Raw genomic sequence first — 21,538 nt, forward strand, 5'->3', positions numbered from 1 at the left:
CTTATTAATTTTTTATATTCACATGATATCATTTATTCGTTGTAAATTCATATCCTAGTATATTGCATTGATGGCGTATCAATACGTTGTCTTTCAATATTGCCTATCGAGCGCTCTGCCTAAAAATCATTTTATTATTTTACAATTACTTCAAATTTTAGCTACATGATCTATGGCTTGCTATAGTAATCGTCACAGTATGTACTCGAATTGTATCATACAAGCTTTGTGCCAAATCTTTAACTTGACATATTAACATGCAGACTGATATTGGTAAACGTGTTTCAATGAATCGCATGATATCTTTACATTGCTATGAAGAATTCCGAGATAATTTGAAATAATGGATTGGTAGTTGAACTTAACTATATTGTAGGTATTTTGTTTACATGGTGTGATCGGCTGTGCATACTCTCAGTACTGTACTGAGATTTAGTGCAATTGGCTATGTTTTAGCGATATTGTATCAGTAAACAAATAGTGGTTAGCTAAATTTGGTGATGAATTAGTCTGTAGATGAGATAAAATTACGATACTATTTTCTACTTAACGCGTCAACTCCAGGTTTATTATTTAATTCTATGAAATTTATTACAATCAAATAGTATATTTGTTTGTTTCTATAAAACGATAAAGGTGCTTTGAGAGTCGGTAATCCAAATCAGATTAAATAAATCAATTTTACTGCTGAATGGATTAGTGAATTTAATCTGCGTAGTAAAATGTTTGCCATAGGATGATTGATAGCTCCCAGCTACTACGCGCAATGGATAAAAATTGAATTATTTATGGAGTTTTGGAAAGCTAAAAGCTGAAAGATTGGCTATTGCAATCGAATATTTGCCAGGATAATCTCCAGCTTGCTGTGAGGCCGTGACCCTACGATTAGCTATGTTAAGGTTCAAAATCGGTTATGTTACTGATTTCTGCACCCAAGCGTCGTTGAGTACTGCCGACTGATTCTGAAGTACGCGTACAGTACAGTATGTTTGACAAGAAATATTAAAATGCTGGTTACAAATGATGACGATAGCGGGATTGTGTAAGAATCAGAGAGATCAATTTTGAACTATTTGAATTTCAGTCTCACTGGAGCTCGCTAGCTATTAACGATATGCTACATAGAAATGCAAGCTTGCACTAGCAGTCATCAATGGGTTAGTGTTTTAACTAAAATATGAATTAATTCACGACAGCCCCAAAAATAGACGTGGGTTCGGATTGATCGAAAGTTTTCGAGTTTTTGCAGAATCATTGACGTACCGGCATCGCGTTGTTGATTTTAAATCAAGCCCTGATGAAACAGTTAACTTCAACACTACTGTACAAGTGTATATCAAGCAGCAATGCTGATATCACTATTAGCCCCATTCAGAATGCATCGAGCTCGTTGTGTACTTGGGTGAATCATGTGCAAGTATACGTATGAACGAGTTCGATGCATTCTGTCTGGTTGTATGCATAGACTACTGTAATGTACTAAAAGAAGACCTGGACTGATGACTCCTTGGACTAAGATTTCGCTTGGAAACAGTTAAATACGATCGTCGACGTTATTTAAATTAGTACTCGTGATTTAGAAAGCAGACACGGAAGATGCAAACTTAGTAGCCACTTTTCCGATATTGACGGCCACATTTGGTAAGAAGAGTGCGTCTGTCTCAACGTCTGTCTCAGGCACTCACTGTACAGTGTACAGTGTACAGTGAGTATACTGTACAGTACAACATAGTACTGTAAAGTATACTGTACACTGTACAGTACTGTACTGAGAGTAGTGACTACGCTATAAAATCTTTTTTGGGCAAATCGGTGAACAAAGGCAAAATAAAACTGGCAAGTGGCAACTGATCAGTGTGCTGTGCCGCCGCATCGATTTTGGTATTGCTAAAAAGGAGAGAAAGAATTCTCTGGTTCATCGAAAGTTTACGGTAAGGTAAATCACTTTGCTTTCATTTCAACTTTAGGTTGAAATTGTAATATCAATCGCGTATAGCTTGCTGGCACATAAAAATACTTGAAGGTTGTCGGCTATCTTACGAGGGACGATAAAGTGTAGAAGCGTTCCTTTTTTTTTGGAAAACCCATATTCCAGTGGTATATTTTAATTAACCAACTGTACACTTATGAACTCGTACGAATTATATTGTTGTACCATATACCCGTGGAGATAAATACAATTAATTCAATTTCCTAATAGCTAAAATAGGTTTTTCTCAAGTGATTGCATTCCATGACGATCAACTGTTGGATATTGATAGGACCAAAGTCATGATTTTTATATTGTGATTACATCACCTCTTGTTGTATTTTTACGTATACGGGTATGCGTATTGAATGAAGGGTTAAGCAATTCATGCAACGGCTGCACGCTAATCGCTCGAAATTTGTACTGGACGAGTGTACAAATTGCAGTTTACACACACTATACTGTAGAATGGAGTTAAAATAGGCATCGGCTACTAAAAATGAACTTGACTCTGAATGCCCGTTTTACCAACTGATAGTCTTATCCAGTAAGCTGTTGTTTGTTAACAACAATTATATTACAATTATAATTTGAGTGGATATTTTTCGTATTATGAAGTTGTCAACATGACACTATATTCTGTAATAATGAAGTTTCCCTTACCAACAAACCGACCGTAATCCTCGCGCACTGATCGTCTCTTCTTGGATTTTCTACCAGGACGTACTACATTATCGACGTTGTGTGAGAAATGTTATGATACTGTACTCCATGTTTGTCTAACATAATTATATAATCGAGCATTTCTTCTATGGCTGTAAATTTGACTTGCTACGTAGACCGCATATAAGATGAGCTTGGCTAAAAATATACCCTTACGACAGCGAAAATTGGAGTAATTAACCTAATGATTACTAGTTAATCAATGATCAATCATGACATTCACTACTGAATGATCCAAGCCACCCGTCATATCTTTGCCAAGGTATATTTATCGTGCGTGCTCTTAATCTCATGGTCTCATGACAGTGTACTTAAAAAGCGTTGAATAGAGTAAGTAGCAGTTTCAACAAACTGAACTACTGTAAAAGTAAATACTCTTACTCTCCAGTAGTCGTCATATGTTTGTTGGCACCATTTTGTTATCCATCCCATCAAGTCAACCCACTTGTACACTTTACAGCGTACGTGAAATATTTCCATCCGCTGGAAAATTGGAGTACTGAGTATGCAATGTAGTCCATGTTTTTTACTGCATACGCTATGATTCCCTAATGGAGTCACGCTTCAGTATACAGTACTGTGCAGTAGCATTGCAAATATTTCTGGTTTTTTTTCCCCTTACAGCACTGGCTCAATATTTCGATCCGCTAGACTAGTGTACTTAGTGCCGAAGGCAAATCTTGACAACACTGCTAGAAAAGCTATTGAATAGCTTTTTCTTTTACCTCTATGGCCTAAATTGAAAAGTTATTGACTATAAAACACGACAACTGCTGCATTACTCTAACTCAGTCCCTGCTTTCGCCATGGCGATTTTAGCACCTGCACAACTCGTGCGCAGTGGATAATCGCCCTAAAAGGGAGCTACAGTATTTATCCAGTGATCTACAGTGCTGTACTCTAGACTTGTAGGACTGTAGTGCATGACAGTATCGTGCCTCAAACAATACGTTACAGTCAATAGAAAGAAAAGGAAGTTGGCGACCGATGGTATGCTAACCACGTGTCAGCAATAACCAACCGTACAGTACTGTACAGTCGCCACTGGTCAACCTTTCGTCTTGGATCATCGTCTTGCCATCTGTCAGTACTAGTCCAAATTTGTCTCTCATCACTAAATCAACTCGGATTAAGTGCGGCTACTATCGAAGGCTATATAAACAGACATTGATTTTTCGACTGTAGACCATTGAAACTTGTATAACTTGTGTAACGAATGACTGTTGTTTTTCCTCATTTATTAATAAAATCATTTTTTTGCTGTGGATTACAGGACTTAAGTTGAAAGATTGCTTTTTAAATGAAGCGATAACTGGTCAAGACCAGCGCAGTGTCGCAATAATAGGGCCAAATTGAAAGTGTCAATCGCAATACAAGATGGACGCCAATGATAGTAGTGCAACTTTACTGCCAACGACGATAACACATGGCGATAACAACCAACATACGATTAGCGCGGACGATCTGGAAAATGCTACGAAAGCTGTCTACATCGCAGTCATAATTCCTATATCCTTGTTCCTCAATTTAACTTTAATTCGTGCTCACTATCGTCTAAAATCAGTGGAAGTATCAGTATTTGGACAGTTTACAATAAATCTAATAATGGCTTGCCTTGTACCCACGGTATTACTATTGCCATTTTTATTCGCTGTCCAAATGAACGCCGGTTCATGGCCCCTTCAGTGGATAGGTTGTAGGTATGCCACATTTATCCTGAACGTAAGTAATCATGCAATCTATATAACGCTGGCGTTCATGCATATGGATCGCTACTTGATTTATTCATTTCCTGATCAGTACCACCTAAGAATGCCTCGAGATCGTGGAGTATTTCTGTGTATTGTAAGTTGGGTAGTTAGCATAGCTTTTACTATACCTTATGCGTTGACCAATTTCGACTGGGCTCATATTACTCCCTCAAAGAACTTGTCAACAAATGCTACCAATTCATCATTATTTTGCAATCAGACTACTACTAAAAGTTGCCATGCCAAGCGCTTAGTGTGTGTCCCTTGGCCTGAAGGTCAAAGTAATTATTTAACATTTGCTATAATTCAAGGACTAATCTTGTACGGGTTACCTTTGATACTTTTCATTTTCTGTCAAGTTAAAATCGTTCGACATTCTAAAAAGAAATTGAAAAAATCTCAAGGTCGCGGTCATCTCAATTCGTTTACAATTCGTCGTCCTTCAAGTCGTCCTAAATTAGAGTCGCCAGTAACAGTGGGCAGGTCGTTTCATGTCTTGACTACTATCGAAGGGTCGTATTTCATATTCTGCTTACCTTACGTCATTATAAGCTTTATTGGCAATTGGATAGCGCCAATACGCGGTCTTCATTCCATTGATGGCTTTATCATTCTGTTAAATAGCACCTTTTACATCATTACACCTTTATGTATTATTGCGCGCGATCGTTTAATGAGACGTAGATTTAAGCGTGTCCATAAATGCTTATTTGAGCACATGCAATACAATAAAGCAGTTAAATGGCATCATCATCACAGTCATCATCATCATCATCAGACACAACATCATACTGAAGCGGTTACTTCCGAGACTCCTCTACAAGCAATGCCAGCGCCAAGTACGGTATATCCTGAAGTAAACCTTACCCAATTAACATCAGTCAATTTGAACCCAGCAGATGAGACACCTGATATTGCCACTACTGGAGCGATTATTGTACAAGGCGACGACATTTGTGAGGTTAACCATAGAGATATTCAAGAAACGATTACCGAAAAAAATCTTCCCACAGCTTCAACAAGTAAACAAACATCTGGTCGTGGATTTTTTAGTACGATCTCGCCATTAAAAAACTACCTTTCTTTCCGTTCTAATGAACGACGTGCTCATGCCGCAGCAGAAGGTAACGACACTAACAAAGATGCTACTTATATACCTAAAGGATCAATGTTTTTCCATGGACTTCCACCTCCGAAACTTTTTGGTGGTTCAGTCGGTATTCGATTGCAAGTTGACTCTGCTAGCGTAAAGACTGTAGAGCGTTGGAGAACTACACAAAAACAAACTGCTGCCGATGGTGACGATTATAGTATTGCTAGTAGTCAGCACTCGGAAGCACCTCATTCAGCACAACATGTCTAATCAACTGATACACGGCTGATAATTTAGATTGATATCACCCATTGTGTTATATACCGGCTATTAGATGTATATTGGCTGTGTTAGGAATATTAGTGATGTTTTCACTATAGAATGCGTATCTATTGATACCGTACTTGTAGTAACATTCGCTTATCCGTATATGATACGCCCTGATTATGTACGTAAATAACGACAAACACTGTTCTTAAAGAACGTATAAGGTTATAACTATAATCTACTACCGTTGGTTACTAATTTGTTACCTACTATCCAAATTGGCGCAAGTTAGATGCGCTTTCTTCAAATTTTATTAAATGGATTTGTATCAATACTTGTGTATCCGTTCGTATTTAAACTATGCATATATTTGCACCTTTTTACCATGATACTTAAAATTGAACTCTTTGTGTATAATACTACGAATATGATATTACAAGTTTATGTTATGTTATAAAACTTCATAGCGTTTCCTGATCCTTTTGTTCGTAAATCTTGTACAGTGCTTTAATTCATCATACTAAAGATTGCTCTGTGACAGTGCTCACAGTTATGTTCATGTTATGAACATATCAGACTGGTATTGGTATTATTGTGTAAGTTAATTATATGAAGTAAAACCTATCTCCGAAATTGGACCTGTACTATCTTCCACAGCATTACATTTACTCTATATAACCGTACATGTTTACGAATATGAAAAATTTCATCGCTATGTTGGTTCAAGAAGTTAAATAAGAGTCTTGTCAATGTAATATATACTCTTTTGTCATTTATTTCAGGCATGTCTAGATGCACTATGGCTTCGTATATTTGCCTGATAATGGTTTACTAAAGTTAACGCTTTGATGACAACTAAAATATTTGCGCTTGCTTTTGAACTACTGTATCATAAAATTGATTGGATAATACTGTATAAGCCTATTGTAATATTAATCATGGTATTTCTATTTGGATTACGATAATAATACAGTGTATATCATAGAAGAAATCTATTGTAATACAGTACGCTATATTTTAAGGTTATATAGGCATCCATTATGTCTTTTAATTTACCAATTTACTTATATTCCTACTCCGCTTCGCCGCCATTTCGTTCTATATCGAATACTTTATTCTTTGCTGCTGCTGGCAAGGATTCGAAATACGAGCATATTCCAATGATTGACACATTATGTGTTTTATTTTATAACCATCACATCTTTGAGAATCATTACGATTAAATAAAACTTAAGGTGAAATTTATTCGAAAATTCCGTACGAACCTTCTGATAAAACAACGGACTCCTGAGATGATCGATTTCTTAAATAATTGTCAAAAATTCGATTTTAGACAACTGTTCACAGTTGCGAAATTAGAAAACTAAAATAAAGAAATTGCATGATCGTACGCTGGCTTAATGAATACTACATATAACCTTCGAGAAGATTATTTTATTAGCTAAGTATCAAATGATATTCTTTCTTTAAAGGTAGGTTACTAGGATAACGACCATTACAATGTTTTATAAAAGAATACTTTCATCAGATTACTTGCTAACAAAAACTGCGTAAGTAAATCATACGTTATCCGTGGCAGACAATGATAGTTGATACAAGTATCAATACAAATGACGGAATATTACAATTGAAAATCTTGAAAATTCTTCAAAACTATGTCATAGCTTACACTTTCGCTCTTAATAAAAATAGCTATTAACAGGCAGATAAGATTAAATGTTGAAAAACAATATCATCACTTTTCAAAGTAATTTTTCTCTATAAAATTGTCCTGACCACATTGTAATGTGATTAATAATATTGACAGTTGACAACATAGGCGTATTAGTTGTGTTAACTTTTACAGTGATACCTAGTATTATAGCTAACAAAGGTGAAAGAATTTTAGGTAGCAATTTAAATTTTTAGTAACAGGAAATTATGTGGCTTTTTCATATAAATTCTCACAGTTATACGTGGGCAGATTGACAAATCAGAAATAAAATACTGGTTATAAGTTCATCGAAATTAATTACATATAGGGGCAGATTTAAGCAACTCTCCTACTGGCATTATAAAATATATTATATTAATTTAGTACAAATTAAATATAGGAACTTACATCACTATAGCCTGCATAAGAACACGCCAGCATAGAATCTATTCTTTCTTATTATAGAAGATTATAGAGTCTTGATTAATTATATACGATTATACGTTATATTAATAATACAATAATGCTATTGCTATTAACAATGTTATTGTTTTATTGCTGTTTTAAAATATTTTTAAATTATCTAATTTAATTGTTAGGCTAAACAAATGATTGATTTATACAGTTTATCACAAGATTGCTGATACTTTAGAGAGGATCCAATTTATTAACCACAATCTTGCTCTTGGACAGGATTAATATCCTCATTCGAGGATGACTCAGCGGTATGCGAAATTGTTGCCCAAGATTTTCTTCGTTGATTGAGTGTATCTCGATCAGCCTCAGATAGTTTGGACCTAACTTCATCCAATTCTAATTGCAATTTTAGTGAATTAGCCTTTTCCAGACTCAAAGACTTCTTTAACTTTACATTTTCCATATATAATTGATTAACTTCTGTACGCTCCTTAGCTTGATGATTTGCCGTTTTTTTCTTACAGTTAGCATCTGATTTCAGTTGCCAACTTGAATGTAGTGCTTCTAATTTTTTCTCCGTCCGCTCGCGGGATCGTTCGATTATCCCATTACATTTTGACGATCGTAGTGTTTTAAAGTAATGACTCGCCACCTTCGTTAATGCAGCTTTTAGTTTTTTTAGTTGCTCAGCCGGTATATTGTTAGTACCAAAATGATCCTATTTAATTGTTGTAGGGATCAATTGCAATTAGCAACACAGAATCGTAAACTACCATGAGGCCGTTGATTAAGAATGGGTTACTCGTAGCATGAAGTAAATGTTATAATAAGCAATATCAGCTACTATTTAGTACCTCCATATATTTTGCGTGTTTTTCATAGTCCATAACAACCGAATCTAATCCATATTCACATAATGTTTTGACAATTCCCTAACGAAATTATTACGAAGATTTACTCAAGGTTACCAGCAATAAATTCAAGACGGTAATACTGAATTACTGATAAGACTAGTTATTAAATCGATATTACTAAGTTATTACTACTGTACCTCATATAGTAACTCTGGCGTTGGCAGTTTCCCACTTTGAAATAAATTAGCCATAACCTATCGAAAGAATTTTGCAATCGTTAAACTTATCGACAAATTGAAATTCATACCCATTAATTGCTAGATTGGTATATTTAACCTTAATATCTCATCGTTAAATGAATAATGAAAACCATTTAAGTCAAATTTTATAGCTACGATGAGAATAAAGAGAGTATTTTAATGAATTAATTTTACCTTGATAATATCAGCCAACTGATAACAATTTATTTTTATTCGGAAAAACGATTTTTGAATAAAATTTTCAGGGGCAAGAAAAGTAGAGCAAAACTCGTCTATAGATATGGCGAACGGGTGATTTTCGTCTGAACGCAGCATAATAAAGTCGAGTATCAGCCGTACAATTGGAATATAGAAATCAAATAGCAAAATAGTTCCAATACCTAAGACTTTCACCGCACTGATTGGAGTTAACCGACGACCAGCCGTAGGATGTGGGAAAAGATATGACTGAACTTTGCAGTAATGAGAATTGAGAACCGGCATCATAACTTGAGAATTCTATTGAAGATACGTAATGTTAAATTCATAATCTACCTTGTTTATCGTTTTCTATATTATTAGATCAAAATTTTAAGCGAAAAGTTTTCGAATTAACTACAGAATTGTCATAGAGTGATTTTTAACTGTTAAGATAAGCAGAAGCTATCAAGCTATGGTACAGTAGTATTACAAAGTTATCGAAGGTAATAGAACATTTAATAGAATTAATTAATAAATACAAGTATTACTTGATCAAAGTGGTGCATTTGATAATTTTCTACTTGGCCTAATTCTTTTTTCTTCACTTTTGCGTCTCGAATAATTACAGCAACGTCCTAGTAAGTCAAAACAAATGGTTCTTGTAAACAACAGTTTCCTCCAATAACTTTACAATAGCGAGATTTAAAAATCTCACTAGCTTACTTGTAATAATTTGGTATGACTTTTATCCGTTGCATAATTTAGATATTCTTCCAACACCTAGTTATTACAACGATAAGATGGTGATCACATAAAGTTGTCTGTTGTGTAAATATAATGCAAAACTGCTAGAATAGTAGTAAATTTAATAAGATTAAAACAATCTTGAAATCTTTAAGGGAAAGTTTGTTACTATGACTGCTACATTTCGACAGTAGGATCATTAATCATAAACTGGAATATACAAAATTACCTTCAGCATTCTTATTTCATCATCTTGACATTCCGTGCGAAAATTTAAAATCTATAGAAAAAAAGTATAGAACTGAAGACGTGGTAAAGAACTGTATATGTATACTATTATTTATTGTTCATATTTTGAACGAATCGGCTTACTACAAATTATGACTAATTGTAACTGTGATAATGAAGGTTATTACGACTTGAGTCTCTAAGCAAAAATATTGCAACAGGTAATAACCTGTCATCATTAACTAGGCTAAATGACAGTAATCAAATAAATTCAATCTTGAATTAGAACCTAATCTAAGGTAATCACACAATACCATTATTGTTATTTAAAGACAAATTATTTTTAAATTTAAACTCTTGTAAAGTTATTAGACTAGGCAAAGTAAGTGGATATATATGTATCAAAGTTTGGCAGTATTTTATTATAACTGGCCATTTTACGATGCGTACGAGTTACACTAGAGTAAAAAGCGTTTTATCGAACCTGCTTCGACGATAAAATGGATGTTAGGATATATATGATATTGTCATAGTTAAATTCTCCAGCTATGGAGCCATCTGTATCTAACAAGACAACAGCAACCTATAATTTGCAAAAAATTTCATCCAAGAATTAATTAATTTATGAAATCATAACGGGCTTATTGGATGTTTGTTGCTCCTTCTAGATTCTAAGCATAATGACTAGGAAGATAAGAAATTCAGTATGGTGTGAAAATATGAGTAGAAGTAAAATTTCAATTCCTACTTTAATACTGTATTTTCGTTTAATTGTCTAGTTATATAGTGATACAGTATTAACTTGATGCGATAGATTTATAGATTGCAGTCTATAAAATTTTCTATAGATAGCTCATTCTTTTTACCTTTTGACCTTTCGCATTTTGACACAATATGGGCTCTCTTAAAGTATATATACCTTTGGTGTCACTTAAGTCAGAATGATACCAGCCAAATTGGCTCTGTATATTGCGAAAATTGGCGGCAGTTAACCAGCGAGGCTCAGAGCTGAGAAATTGTAATAATTTACCAATAGTACTGAGCTCTTGCATTTTCTTTACCTATCGAATTTTATGTAACAATGATGTTAATAATAACCTTAAGGAATCTTTACGGTTGGAATGAAATCATATATTTGTTTTTATATAAATTAAAAACTACAATAGATGAAAAATATGTACAGCACTGTCGTGAACAAACACAAAACATCAAGAATAAAGTATCCAATTTTAAGAATAGTCTTATTATTAATTGATTCCCAACTATGTTCCAATACCATCGAATATTTAGTCTAAATTGATTGAAAGTAAGCGATCAGAAATAAGGTAAGATCTCCATTACTATGTGATAGCGGTGAGATAGAGTATGGCTACACAATGTTATTCTCTTATAACTTTTCAGAATGATCACAATAAGTAAAAGTTTCAGTAAAATTGTATCATCTGACTAAACAGAACTCATTAGCAACAGTATAAAAGCGAAATATAAGTTATTGCCTCTGCTACTAGACTTTAATAGCTATAGTATTACTAAAAGTAATTGTATTATAGCTTTTTAGTATAACTAGGCTATAAAGTTATAATAAATAGTACAACGTGGCTCAAAGAACGAAAGATTAGAAATAAATAATTGCTTGCATTATTGGAGTAGAATATCTTTTAAATTGTTCTCACTCTTTTCAATATGACTGCAGTATTCAAGATTGTAGTTAAATTATGTAACTGAGTAGAGTATAGAATTAGGGAGTTGAGATCCTTCTGGAAGGAATGAAAGATTAATAAAGAAATTTCTATCTTCATTACTAAACTTCGGTATAATATTCTTTTATCATTCTGTATTTATAATTTACCTTTTCTAATAGATATAATCGTATTACATTCATTAAGAATGATTTGCCAGCACGATGTTGGCCAAGTATTCCAATAACCACGACATGGGTATTTTTGAATTCTGGTCTTTTCAAGACATGATCGATATTTTTCTCGTGCACCTTAACTTGACCTGTTTTCCGTTCGACCGTTATTAATGGTACGGCTAGATGGAAGTAAAAAGAAATTATATTCTATTCAATAAATCAGCTGCGCTACAAATCTATTTTTAATCGTAAAATCTTTTCAACAAAATATTGCTATACATCTATTTTTGCTCATTTATCAGCAATTTGTTTCTCAATGACCTCTTATAAAGTGATAAAAGTGCTCAAGGTAATCAAAACTGTATCAACAGGGGCTAATGTTAGTGTTGGTTTGATCAGCAGACGCTGACGTCCTTAGATAGAAAGTAATATCGTTTTAATAGACCTTTAATTGATTCTATACACGTATATACGTATGCTACAGCTAAAGTCTTCATTCTAGTTATTATACATCATAGCCGGCTAATATGCTTTAATATAAGTATAGGAGATTGATTGATTATATTGCGAAAGAGGTGATACGAAGAATGAATGGATCGATGCTCTGATTATTTAATAATCATGTCTTCCTTGAGCGATATCATCTATTCCGAGATCTTTTGGATAACAGAATGTGCAATTTCATTTATTAAGAAGGCAGCCTAAAAAAGATTATGTGCTCCTAACACTCTGGCAAACCATCTATATGGAATGAATAGAACATGGTAGGAAAGCTGAAGGGAATTGAAATTGTGGTCAAGTAGAGTTCTAGTATTCGCTTAGCAAAGTATATGTTCTTTGCTAGTATGTAATGCCACTTCTATAGACGTTTGTTTACAGTCGATACTTTACCATGGTATTGGATGTCCATTGATGTTGGACAAACATTTTCTGTAGGACCGTTTTATTTTAATGGTATGACTAATCGCAAATTTAAGTTTAAAAAATTATCGTTTAATAATTATATATAATCAACTTGCACCATAGCTACATTATTATCGGTTATTGGATTAAATTAATGTTTAATATTCATTTCTGCAAGACTGTAATCACTGATTTCATGCCTTTTAAAATCAATGGTGGCTCGAATGAGTAGCCGTTTGGATGGTAATGAAAAAAGCTCAAGGGAGCTAGAAATGGTATCGCTCGCTGTAAAGTACGGTCAGTTCCTAGTATTCTATATTCGATTATAGGCCGGCATTTCCCACTGTATTACAGGTAATTTTATATTATTAACTAGACAGCTCAAATCGGGATTGGTCAAGATCAGTATTCAAAAATATAGCTATTTACAGCACATAAACAGGCATGGTTTTTGTAGGATACGGTACTAATGGTTGTTTAGATGTAGTTATAGATCTTCTGTTACTATGGAGGACGTTGAACAAGCTCGAGATTGATTTTGTTTCGTGTTTTCTTCTTTATATGTATTTTGGTATAGACATAGAAATAATTTTGCTTTCTTCCCCATTAGATAACTATTGCTAATTAAGGGCACCTGGAGACAAGGGCACCTGGAGAACGTTGAATAAGCTCGAGATTGATTTTATTTCGTATTTTCTTCTTTATATGCATTTTGGTATAGATGTTATGTTGACATAGAAATAATTTTGCTTTCTCCCCCACTAGATAACTATTGTTAATTAAGGGCACCTGGAGACAAGGGTACCTGGAGAACGTTGAATAAGCTCGAGATTGATTTTGTTTCGTGTTTTCTTCTTTATATGCATTTTGGTAAATACATGTAACTAATTTTGCATTCTTTCCCACTAGATAACTATTGCTAATTAAGGGTACCTGGAGAACGTTGAATAGCTCGAGATTGATTTTATTTCTTCTTTTCTTCTTTATATGCATTTTGGTATAGACATGGAACTAATTTTGCATTCTTTCCCACTAGATAACTATTGCTAATTAAGGGTACCTGGAGAACGTTGAATAAGCTCGAGATTGATTTTACTTCGCATTTTCTTCTTTATATGCATTTTGGTATAGACATGGAACTAATTTTGCATTCTTTCCCACTAGATAACTATTATTAATTAATAAGGGGTACCTGGAGAACGTTGAATAAGCTCGAGATTGATTTTATTTCGCGGTTTTCTTCTTTATATGTATTTTAGTATAGACATGGAACTAATTTTACATTCTTTCCCACTGGATAACTATTGCTAATTAATAAGGGTACCTGGAGAACGTTGAATAAGCTCGAGATTGATTTTACTTCGTTTTTTCTTCTTCATATGTATTTTGGTATAGACATGGAACTAATTTTGCATTCTTTCCTACTGGATTACTATTTCAAATGAAGGGTATATGAAGAATGTTAAATAAGCTGGAGATTGATTTTATTTCGCATTTTCAGCAAGAAGAGAGAGAGTACACTAACATTCTTCCAGGCCATTGCTTCTATAGGGTCTGTATGGAAATAGCAATTTAATACAGATGATGCAGTAGGGTCGCATGGATTCGATGACGTCATAAAAGAAGGTGACAGGAAATGAAACCAATAGACTATACTGTACATCGATCGTACTGCAGTCACTGTCATGATGACTGACGCGTTTCTACGCAACGCTAGAAGGGGAGGTTGCATGATGGAAAGTTGCGAAATGATTAAGCGACCATAAAATGTCCAAGGTCGGAAGGATTTGATTCTAATCGAATTGAAACTATTTCTGGACTAAATGATCAATAATTTTCTTGCGATACACTCCATGTTGCAATAGGAAAGTTATGATGGAGTTGCGGTTGGGTTGACTAGCCCAGACGTATCGGCATTGACTTAGGTAGGTGCCTCGATTGATGGAGGTGGTCGTTGAGAGTGTAATGATAGTGTACAACACCAATGATCACATGAATTTGGCGAGGGAAGAGAAGAATTTTATTTACAAGAGAAAGGAGAAATAACGGCATTCGAATGTCTGTCGAGTGCAGAGAGAATGGAAAATGTTCTAGCGATGAAGATATGATAAAAGGATAACTGGAAGAGGTAGAATAGGGGGCCAATACGCGATGAAACAGCGATACGGTGTAGGTTACAGATTGATCAAATCGCAGATACTCTCTTGCATAAAGTAAAAAAGCTCAACAAAGTTGTTTGAACATGAAGTGTAGTAATCTCCCCATAGCAGAAATACGCTTAATATAGATATCGCGAATTGCTTCAAAGGAGCTATTTACTCTAATCATGCTACTTATACCAAGTTTTGTCACAAGCAATTAAATCAGTCCAAACTAAATAGATCATTCGGATTGTGTTACCGTTTGAAGTCCACAGGACGCGGATAATATTAGCCATTCGGAAGTATTAAAACTAGTCATTTGAAATTGATCTAGGATGTATTTGATTGCTACTTGAGGAGATAGGATGAAAAGAATCTTAATGAAGAAGTCAAAATAGATGGAAGAAAGTTAAAAATACTTTTTGACAGGATGAACTCATTTTTATTTTATCACGGAGTTAATCTACTCTAGTTGAGAAGACGTCACTCATGCTCGGCTAATTTGAGTGTACAAAAAGCAATATGGCTTAAGTTGGCTCAAGATTCTGGTATACTTATGTGCAGTTTCCAACAGTAAGCTATAAATAATTGGTTGCAAATTGCATTCGAGATGTGCATCTTTGATAGTCCCTTTTTGAAAGCGGGTAGAAAGGACCATTGGCACTTTTTGCTTGTCCCCCGCAAAAGGACTCCATGAACACAACTACGAAGGATGAAATACTATGCTCCTGTCCAGACATTGAATAATATTGATAAGTTACCGTTAGGACTACGGCGGAATTTTTACCTAAGAACATACATGTTTGAAATGACAACTTGATCTTACAGTATTTTCTTCGCGTTAAATATAACTAATGGTTCCACCTTGATGCTACTTTCAAGCAATAAGCAGCATTTCATGAGCAAGGGCGTGCAATGCATATTAATTCAAGATGCACTGCATTGCAATATTGCACAAAATCGACTTCGTTCTTTCAAAACTACAAGAAACACTGGCCTGTACATCAAGCACATACGTATTGTATCTTGTTGTTAGATTTATAAATTTTGCAAAAACAAGCGATTTATAATGATACCTGCGCAGGACCCATGCAGGTTAACAGAATAGGGCTAAGTTGGTAAAACAGTTTCTAGAAGATCCCCCATTGTTTGGTATCAATATAGTTGCAATAAGTAAGCAATATAGGCTTGAGATCTGATGATTGCGGCAAGAGTTGTTTGCATTCGAGAGACATTGAGGAATCATTTTCTTAGAATAGCCTGTCATAGGCATTCGATCGTGATTGCTATTTTTAAAGTATAGTAATTAAAGCTGCTACGGGCAAGTTGAATTGCTACCTAGACGGAGTCCAAAGGTTTATTTAATAGCAAGTTTTCGCGATGTGATCATATTTGATTTAGCTTCATTTAAAACACCGCTGTGTAAACAGACGTTTTAATGATGAGAATAAGGTAGTCTAGAATAATGTATGTTCAGACTAAGTATTTTACACATCATTACCGGTCCTAGAACATTCAATTATCCCATCAAAGAGGGATATCAGACGTAACTCACAGTGTTAGTTGGAGAAAGTTAATCTACTATGATAAAATGAACTTGTCTACTACTATGATAAAATTAGTTTTATTAGTAAGCCTACTTTAGAAGAATAAAACGGTAAAAGGACTAAATAAGGCAAAAATTACAACCCAAATAGACTGTTTAATAGATAATAAAAAGTTAAGCTTTGGCTTTTGTCATTAATGTTTCCGCAACATCAATTCTATAGCTTGGAGATTAATCAAAGTAGGTAAAAAGGAAGTGCGACTACAAATCCCCCCGATAGATGGAATGAAACAAGGTAAAGTAGCTTTATTCACTGGACGCTAATTCAGCTAGCAGAGTGGACGAATTGCCTTACTAGGTAGTGACATCCATCTGACCAAAAGTATGTTAGAGAGAAAATATTGCAACCGTAAAAGGATTTGTGTCATAGGCACACATTAATAGAATTATTATCGCTAACTTTATCCTCTACTAGTCAAATCAATGTGAATCATTACGCGATAAAATGATCATTGCCGCCAAAATCATAAAAGAACAGGAGGTAGTTTGGATGGTTGTAAAATATCGTGATTAATATTTATTATCTTCCATGTAAATCAGAGTTTTTGTCATCATATCCTCTTTTCCTTACTCTATGTATTTTATCTCGGCTGAAAGAAGATTGGTAAACTTTCCATCTTGCACTTGGCTGTTTTGTTTATTGTAACGATTGAGTTGAATCATCAGTAACATTTTCCATTTCTCTATCATCGCTTGACTAACTCGACCACTTTACAAGCGTGCACTTACAACTTTGTCGAATAAAATAAAGTATACGTTATGTTGATATGCGTCGCTTGAAGAGTGGGAACCAGCAAAATAATCAACATTATTTCATGAATAGTTTAATCATTGAAATCAATCGGATACACTGGTTTAAAGGAGGATAACGAACAATTGTTTCGTAGGCGTTAAGGTATTAAAATAGTTATAATTTGATTGAAAAAATCTGCCATAAATGTCCATGTTGGAGTAATTGTCTCTACGTGATAGTAGAAAGTATAAGGAAAAAATACATCATAACTTAAGATATTGATAGCAACTGGACCCAAATAAAACAGAGCTGCTCATTGCCTCTAGCTTAAGAAGGGGGAAAAAAAATTGAGACCCTAGCGTATTTTAAATTGCTGAATGTAATACGCTTCTTAATAAAGATCGCAAAATCAGAAGAATAAAATAGCTTGTTTATTGAAGTGATGAGATCTTATTTTTCTAACCTTCCGTTTCTGGTGTTGGCCATATCATACATTTATTAAACCATTCCATAGCTATCTGCCGTTCCCTTTCTTGGCCTGGAGTGAAATTAGCTCTACACGCTAGCTTGGTGTTGATTATAAAATTATCACAAGTTAAGAGTTATTTTTCTTCAAAACAATAGTTGGGCTACAATTTCAACTTGGTCTTTGTTATTTCCTTTTCGTAGAACTGAATGATAGAATTGTTGATCTAAATTGTCGTCATCATCGCGTCTTGTCACACATTTTCAACCATCAATGTAATAGAGATTGATGTAATTAAAATGCTAACGCTAACTTTGTATGGACTACTGTTGATATAATTTTAGACAACGGAGGGTGTTGACTATGTGGCCATCATCTTTGTCATGTTAATGAAGTTGGTTGAGAAGGAAGGCTTGATGCCGAGATGGCATGGCATTAATATTTAGAAAAACAATACACTGACTATTTCCGTGTATGATTTAACAAGTCCGCGCGAGACAATAATACTTTAATGGTAGAAAAAACCAATCAGAATGTCCGTATAAAATGGACGTACTTAGAAAGGCTATTTGTCTGCCATCATTCGATCATTTTCATTGTTTTATCATCGTTGGATATCATTACCTCTTCATGTCTATATTAAATAACATTCTTTACTTTTTCAGGCTGATTACTTGGTATTACGTAATAGTTGCCACTCGATAGATTGAAATAGCTTCAAAATACAGAAATAACAACTTCAAAATTACTTTTAATACTAGTTAGCATCGGATCGCCATCAGTGGCAAATTTGTTTGTACGTATACGAGTACAATTCTGCATGTGTGATCAAGTACAGTACATACAGGGTATAGAAAATGGAACAGCCATTGCTCCATTTTCTAATTTAGGAATCTATCAAGGCTAACTGATACAGTACGGTATATATTAATGTATTACCAGTCGATTACAAGCTGGTACTATAGTTAATAATAATTATGTAATCCTTCTAGCAAAGTTAGTGTAATAAAGAACACCAGATGTGAGGTAAACTTTACGATGGAGATGATCAACACAGAAATTGAAACAATTGTCTCCTCAGCACACCAATTATATAACTGCGGAAAGAAATGTAAATAGTACATATCAATTCCATAGCTGTATCAACGGTAGACAGGACACCTTATTATTCTTAATAACCCTAACTCCAATCATGCATGCATTATTGATACAGTTGCAAAAATCACATTTTTCTCCTAATGTATCGGTATGTTTTTTGGAATTCATTTCTTCCTCTTTTATGGATTTTGTTATCATTTCCAATCGTAAAATTCTTTGCCAAACAAAGAAGCCAAACAATTGCCTCATTTGATTAGGACTCCTAGTTGCCCAAATGTTCGCTTTCCTATGCTATCGTAAAATTAAAGTCGTAGATTCTATTTCACTTTACTAACTATATGTTGATAAAATGATGATCCTTTCATCCATATTTAATCGTACTATTTATAGATGTTGAAATAAGTTATGGATCTTTGTATTAAAAGTAAACCCATTCTGATATCAATTGCGCCTAGAATTGAAGCTCGGACAATGCTATCATTTATTAGCATGTGCTCACTGTTTAATGTAATATGGCAATTGATTACATTTAACTAAAAGGTTGACTTTTCAAATATCTATTACAAGATACTCCGCTAACTCAAAGATCATTTGGTAGATTGCTTATCCTTGTATTGATCGTGCTGTAATCCATGAAAACTGCAGCATGAATTTTAAAGCAAGTTGTTTCCGTCAAATGATCAAAATAAATGAGCATGGAAAGATTAAAATTGTTCAATACTAGAATTGTTTCGTAAACTCTAATACAGTACCATTCTATCGATAAATGATTAACGATATCTGTTATGCTTTGCTTTGTAGATTTTGTTGAAAAGAGCAGGTGATCAAGAATCTTATGTTAAAAATGATGCTAAGTGTTTCCTTTCCTAATGGGTAATTAATGCTGTAATAAAGGGCATTCAGTCCAAAGCTGGTGCAATTGGAACTATCGTGTTACCTTGATGTTGTAATAAAGTTACTCCACAATCATATAAAATGACCTCAATTTGAGTTATGCTTAGTCGGTCGAGATTTGCAGCTATAACAAGATATATTTGTTATAAGTAATAGTAAATGTAGTCAATGTTAATGGACCAATTAATTACTATACAGCTACAGCATGGTGTGTAATTTTGAATGATGCGAAGGTGTGAACAATATAAATCCTTTTATCTACCGAGATGACAGTAAATATAATAGGACAAAGTAAAATCAAGAAATTCCCTGTGATTATGATCTGGTAGTAATATAATCGTTTATTAACCGGTTGTTGTGTGATTATGTGGATTGTAAAGTCTTTAGGAGACTTCAATTATTTTACCATACACACTATGTCCTATATGGATAACGATAAAGTTCATAACCATCAATTATTATCTATTAATTGTCTGCCTTAAAATTACCTTATCTAAGATTTAACAATATGATTTCTAAGAATGAACTAATCTACAGTACAATTAAGGTTACGATTTAGCAGTTATATATTGGCTTAGTAATTATTTGTATGCCTTAGATAAAATGCAATAAAGGTTATTAACTCTTCATATTTATGACTTGGGTACGAAAATAAATAAGATTGTATCGCAGTAGTAGTAATCTATTCTAGCATTCTGTTAATACGTATATGTATTCACTGTCAGTTGGTGTTAGATAATTAGACGATAATCAATTTAACATTATTATAGTTCTAAATCAGACACAAGTAGAACCATAGCAAAATAACTCTTAGCTCTAATCAGTGTTAAAAATATTTATTATAGCATGATTAATTTACAACTATAAACGATGATGTCGAAAATTCGATATCATTCTTAAGTTAAAATTCTTCTTTTCATACTATACAGCCACAGATATCGTACTGTACTAATTATTGCTTTGTCTAGAATCATGTTAATATCATACTAGTAGTAAGACTGTAGTTACGCAAAATAAGATAACTTAAGTATTTAATGACAAAGCTATGATAATTATGATATAAGTATATGAACTTAAAAATAGTTTTAATCAAGATAAATAATTTAAGTTATAAATTAAATAAAAATTAACATTTCTTTACCAAAAATAAACCCAAGACTTTAAGAAAAAATTGAATCTATATCTTCTAGGCGATAATAGTGTCGTTTTCCCTTTTCAGTGACTACTAGATATAATGTTGCATTATGCCGCTATACTAATCGTTACTATTCTTTAAGATATTCCTTAGACAAGTCTTATTATTTGAGAAATACGATATAGCAGTAAATTAGGATTTATTGCACTAATACGGTTGCTGCTACTAAGAACGCAGTCAGCACTGATATGTACGTCAATTTTAATTATTCATTGCTATATACATAATCTTTAGCAGGGTTTTAAATAAATAGAGAACGTTAACCATTGTAGCTTTCACATAAAGCGTAGATCTCAAAACTAGCGATTGTATTAATTACTGTTTAATTCATTCATTTCCGCCTTGCGTTACAATCGAAATTTTTTCTTCTTGTTTTGTAGTTTGGGAATTGCAAATTATACAACTTTTATTTTCTTCCTGAGGTATCTAGTACCTAGCGTTGGTAACAATCTTTTTGCAAACTATTAA

At 33.7% G+C, this 21,538-nt stretch overlaps 2 protein-coding genes across 2 annotated transcripts; one reads left to right on the forward strand and one right to left on the reverse strand.

The window, feature by feature from the left end:
• Positions 1-4,069: 4,069 nt before the first annotated feature.
• On the forward strand, positions 4,070-5,806 carry TRIADDRAFT_60796 (uncharacterized protein; the record flags this gene model as incomplete). The annotated part of the gene is made up of 1 exon (XM_002116693.1): positions 4,070-5,806. The coding sequence occupies one exon, from the start codon at positions 4,070-4,072 to the stop codon at positions 5,804-5,806; it is 1,737 nt and encodes a 578-aa protein (XP_002116729.1).
• Positions 5,807-8,163: 2,357 nt separating this feature from the next.
• TRIADDRAFT_60797 (uncharacterized protein) lies at positions 8,164-13,803 on the reverse strand (the record flags this gene model as incomplete). The annotated part of the gene is made up of 12 exons (XM_002116761.1): positions 8,164-8,631; positions 8,768-8,845; positions 8,965-9,021; positions 9,202-9,329; positions 9,408-9,525; positions 9,756-9,842; positions 9,931-9,987; positions 10,181-10,231; positions 10,664-10,762; positions 11,046-11,240; positions 12,029-12,213; positions 13,743-13,803. The coding sequence occupies 12 exons, from the start codon at positions 13,801-13,803 to the stop codon at positions 8,164-8,166; spliced, it is 1,584 nt and encodes a 527-aa protein (XP_002116797.1).
• Between the last annotated feature and the right edge of the window lie 7,735 nt (positions 13,804-21,538).

This window comes from Trichoplax adhaerens, genomic scaffold, assembly GCF_000150275.1.
Source record: "Trichoplax adhaerens TRIADscaffold_17 genomic scaffold, whole genome shotgun sequence".
In the NCBI taxonomy this organism is placed as follows: domain Eukaryota; kingdom Metazoa; phylum Placozoa; class Uniplacotomia; order Trichoplacea; family Trichoplacidae; genus Trichoplax; species Trichoplax adhaerens.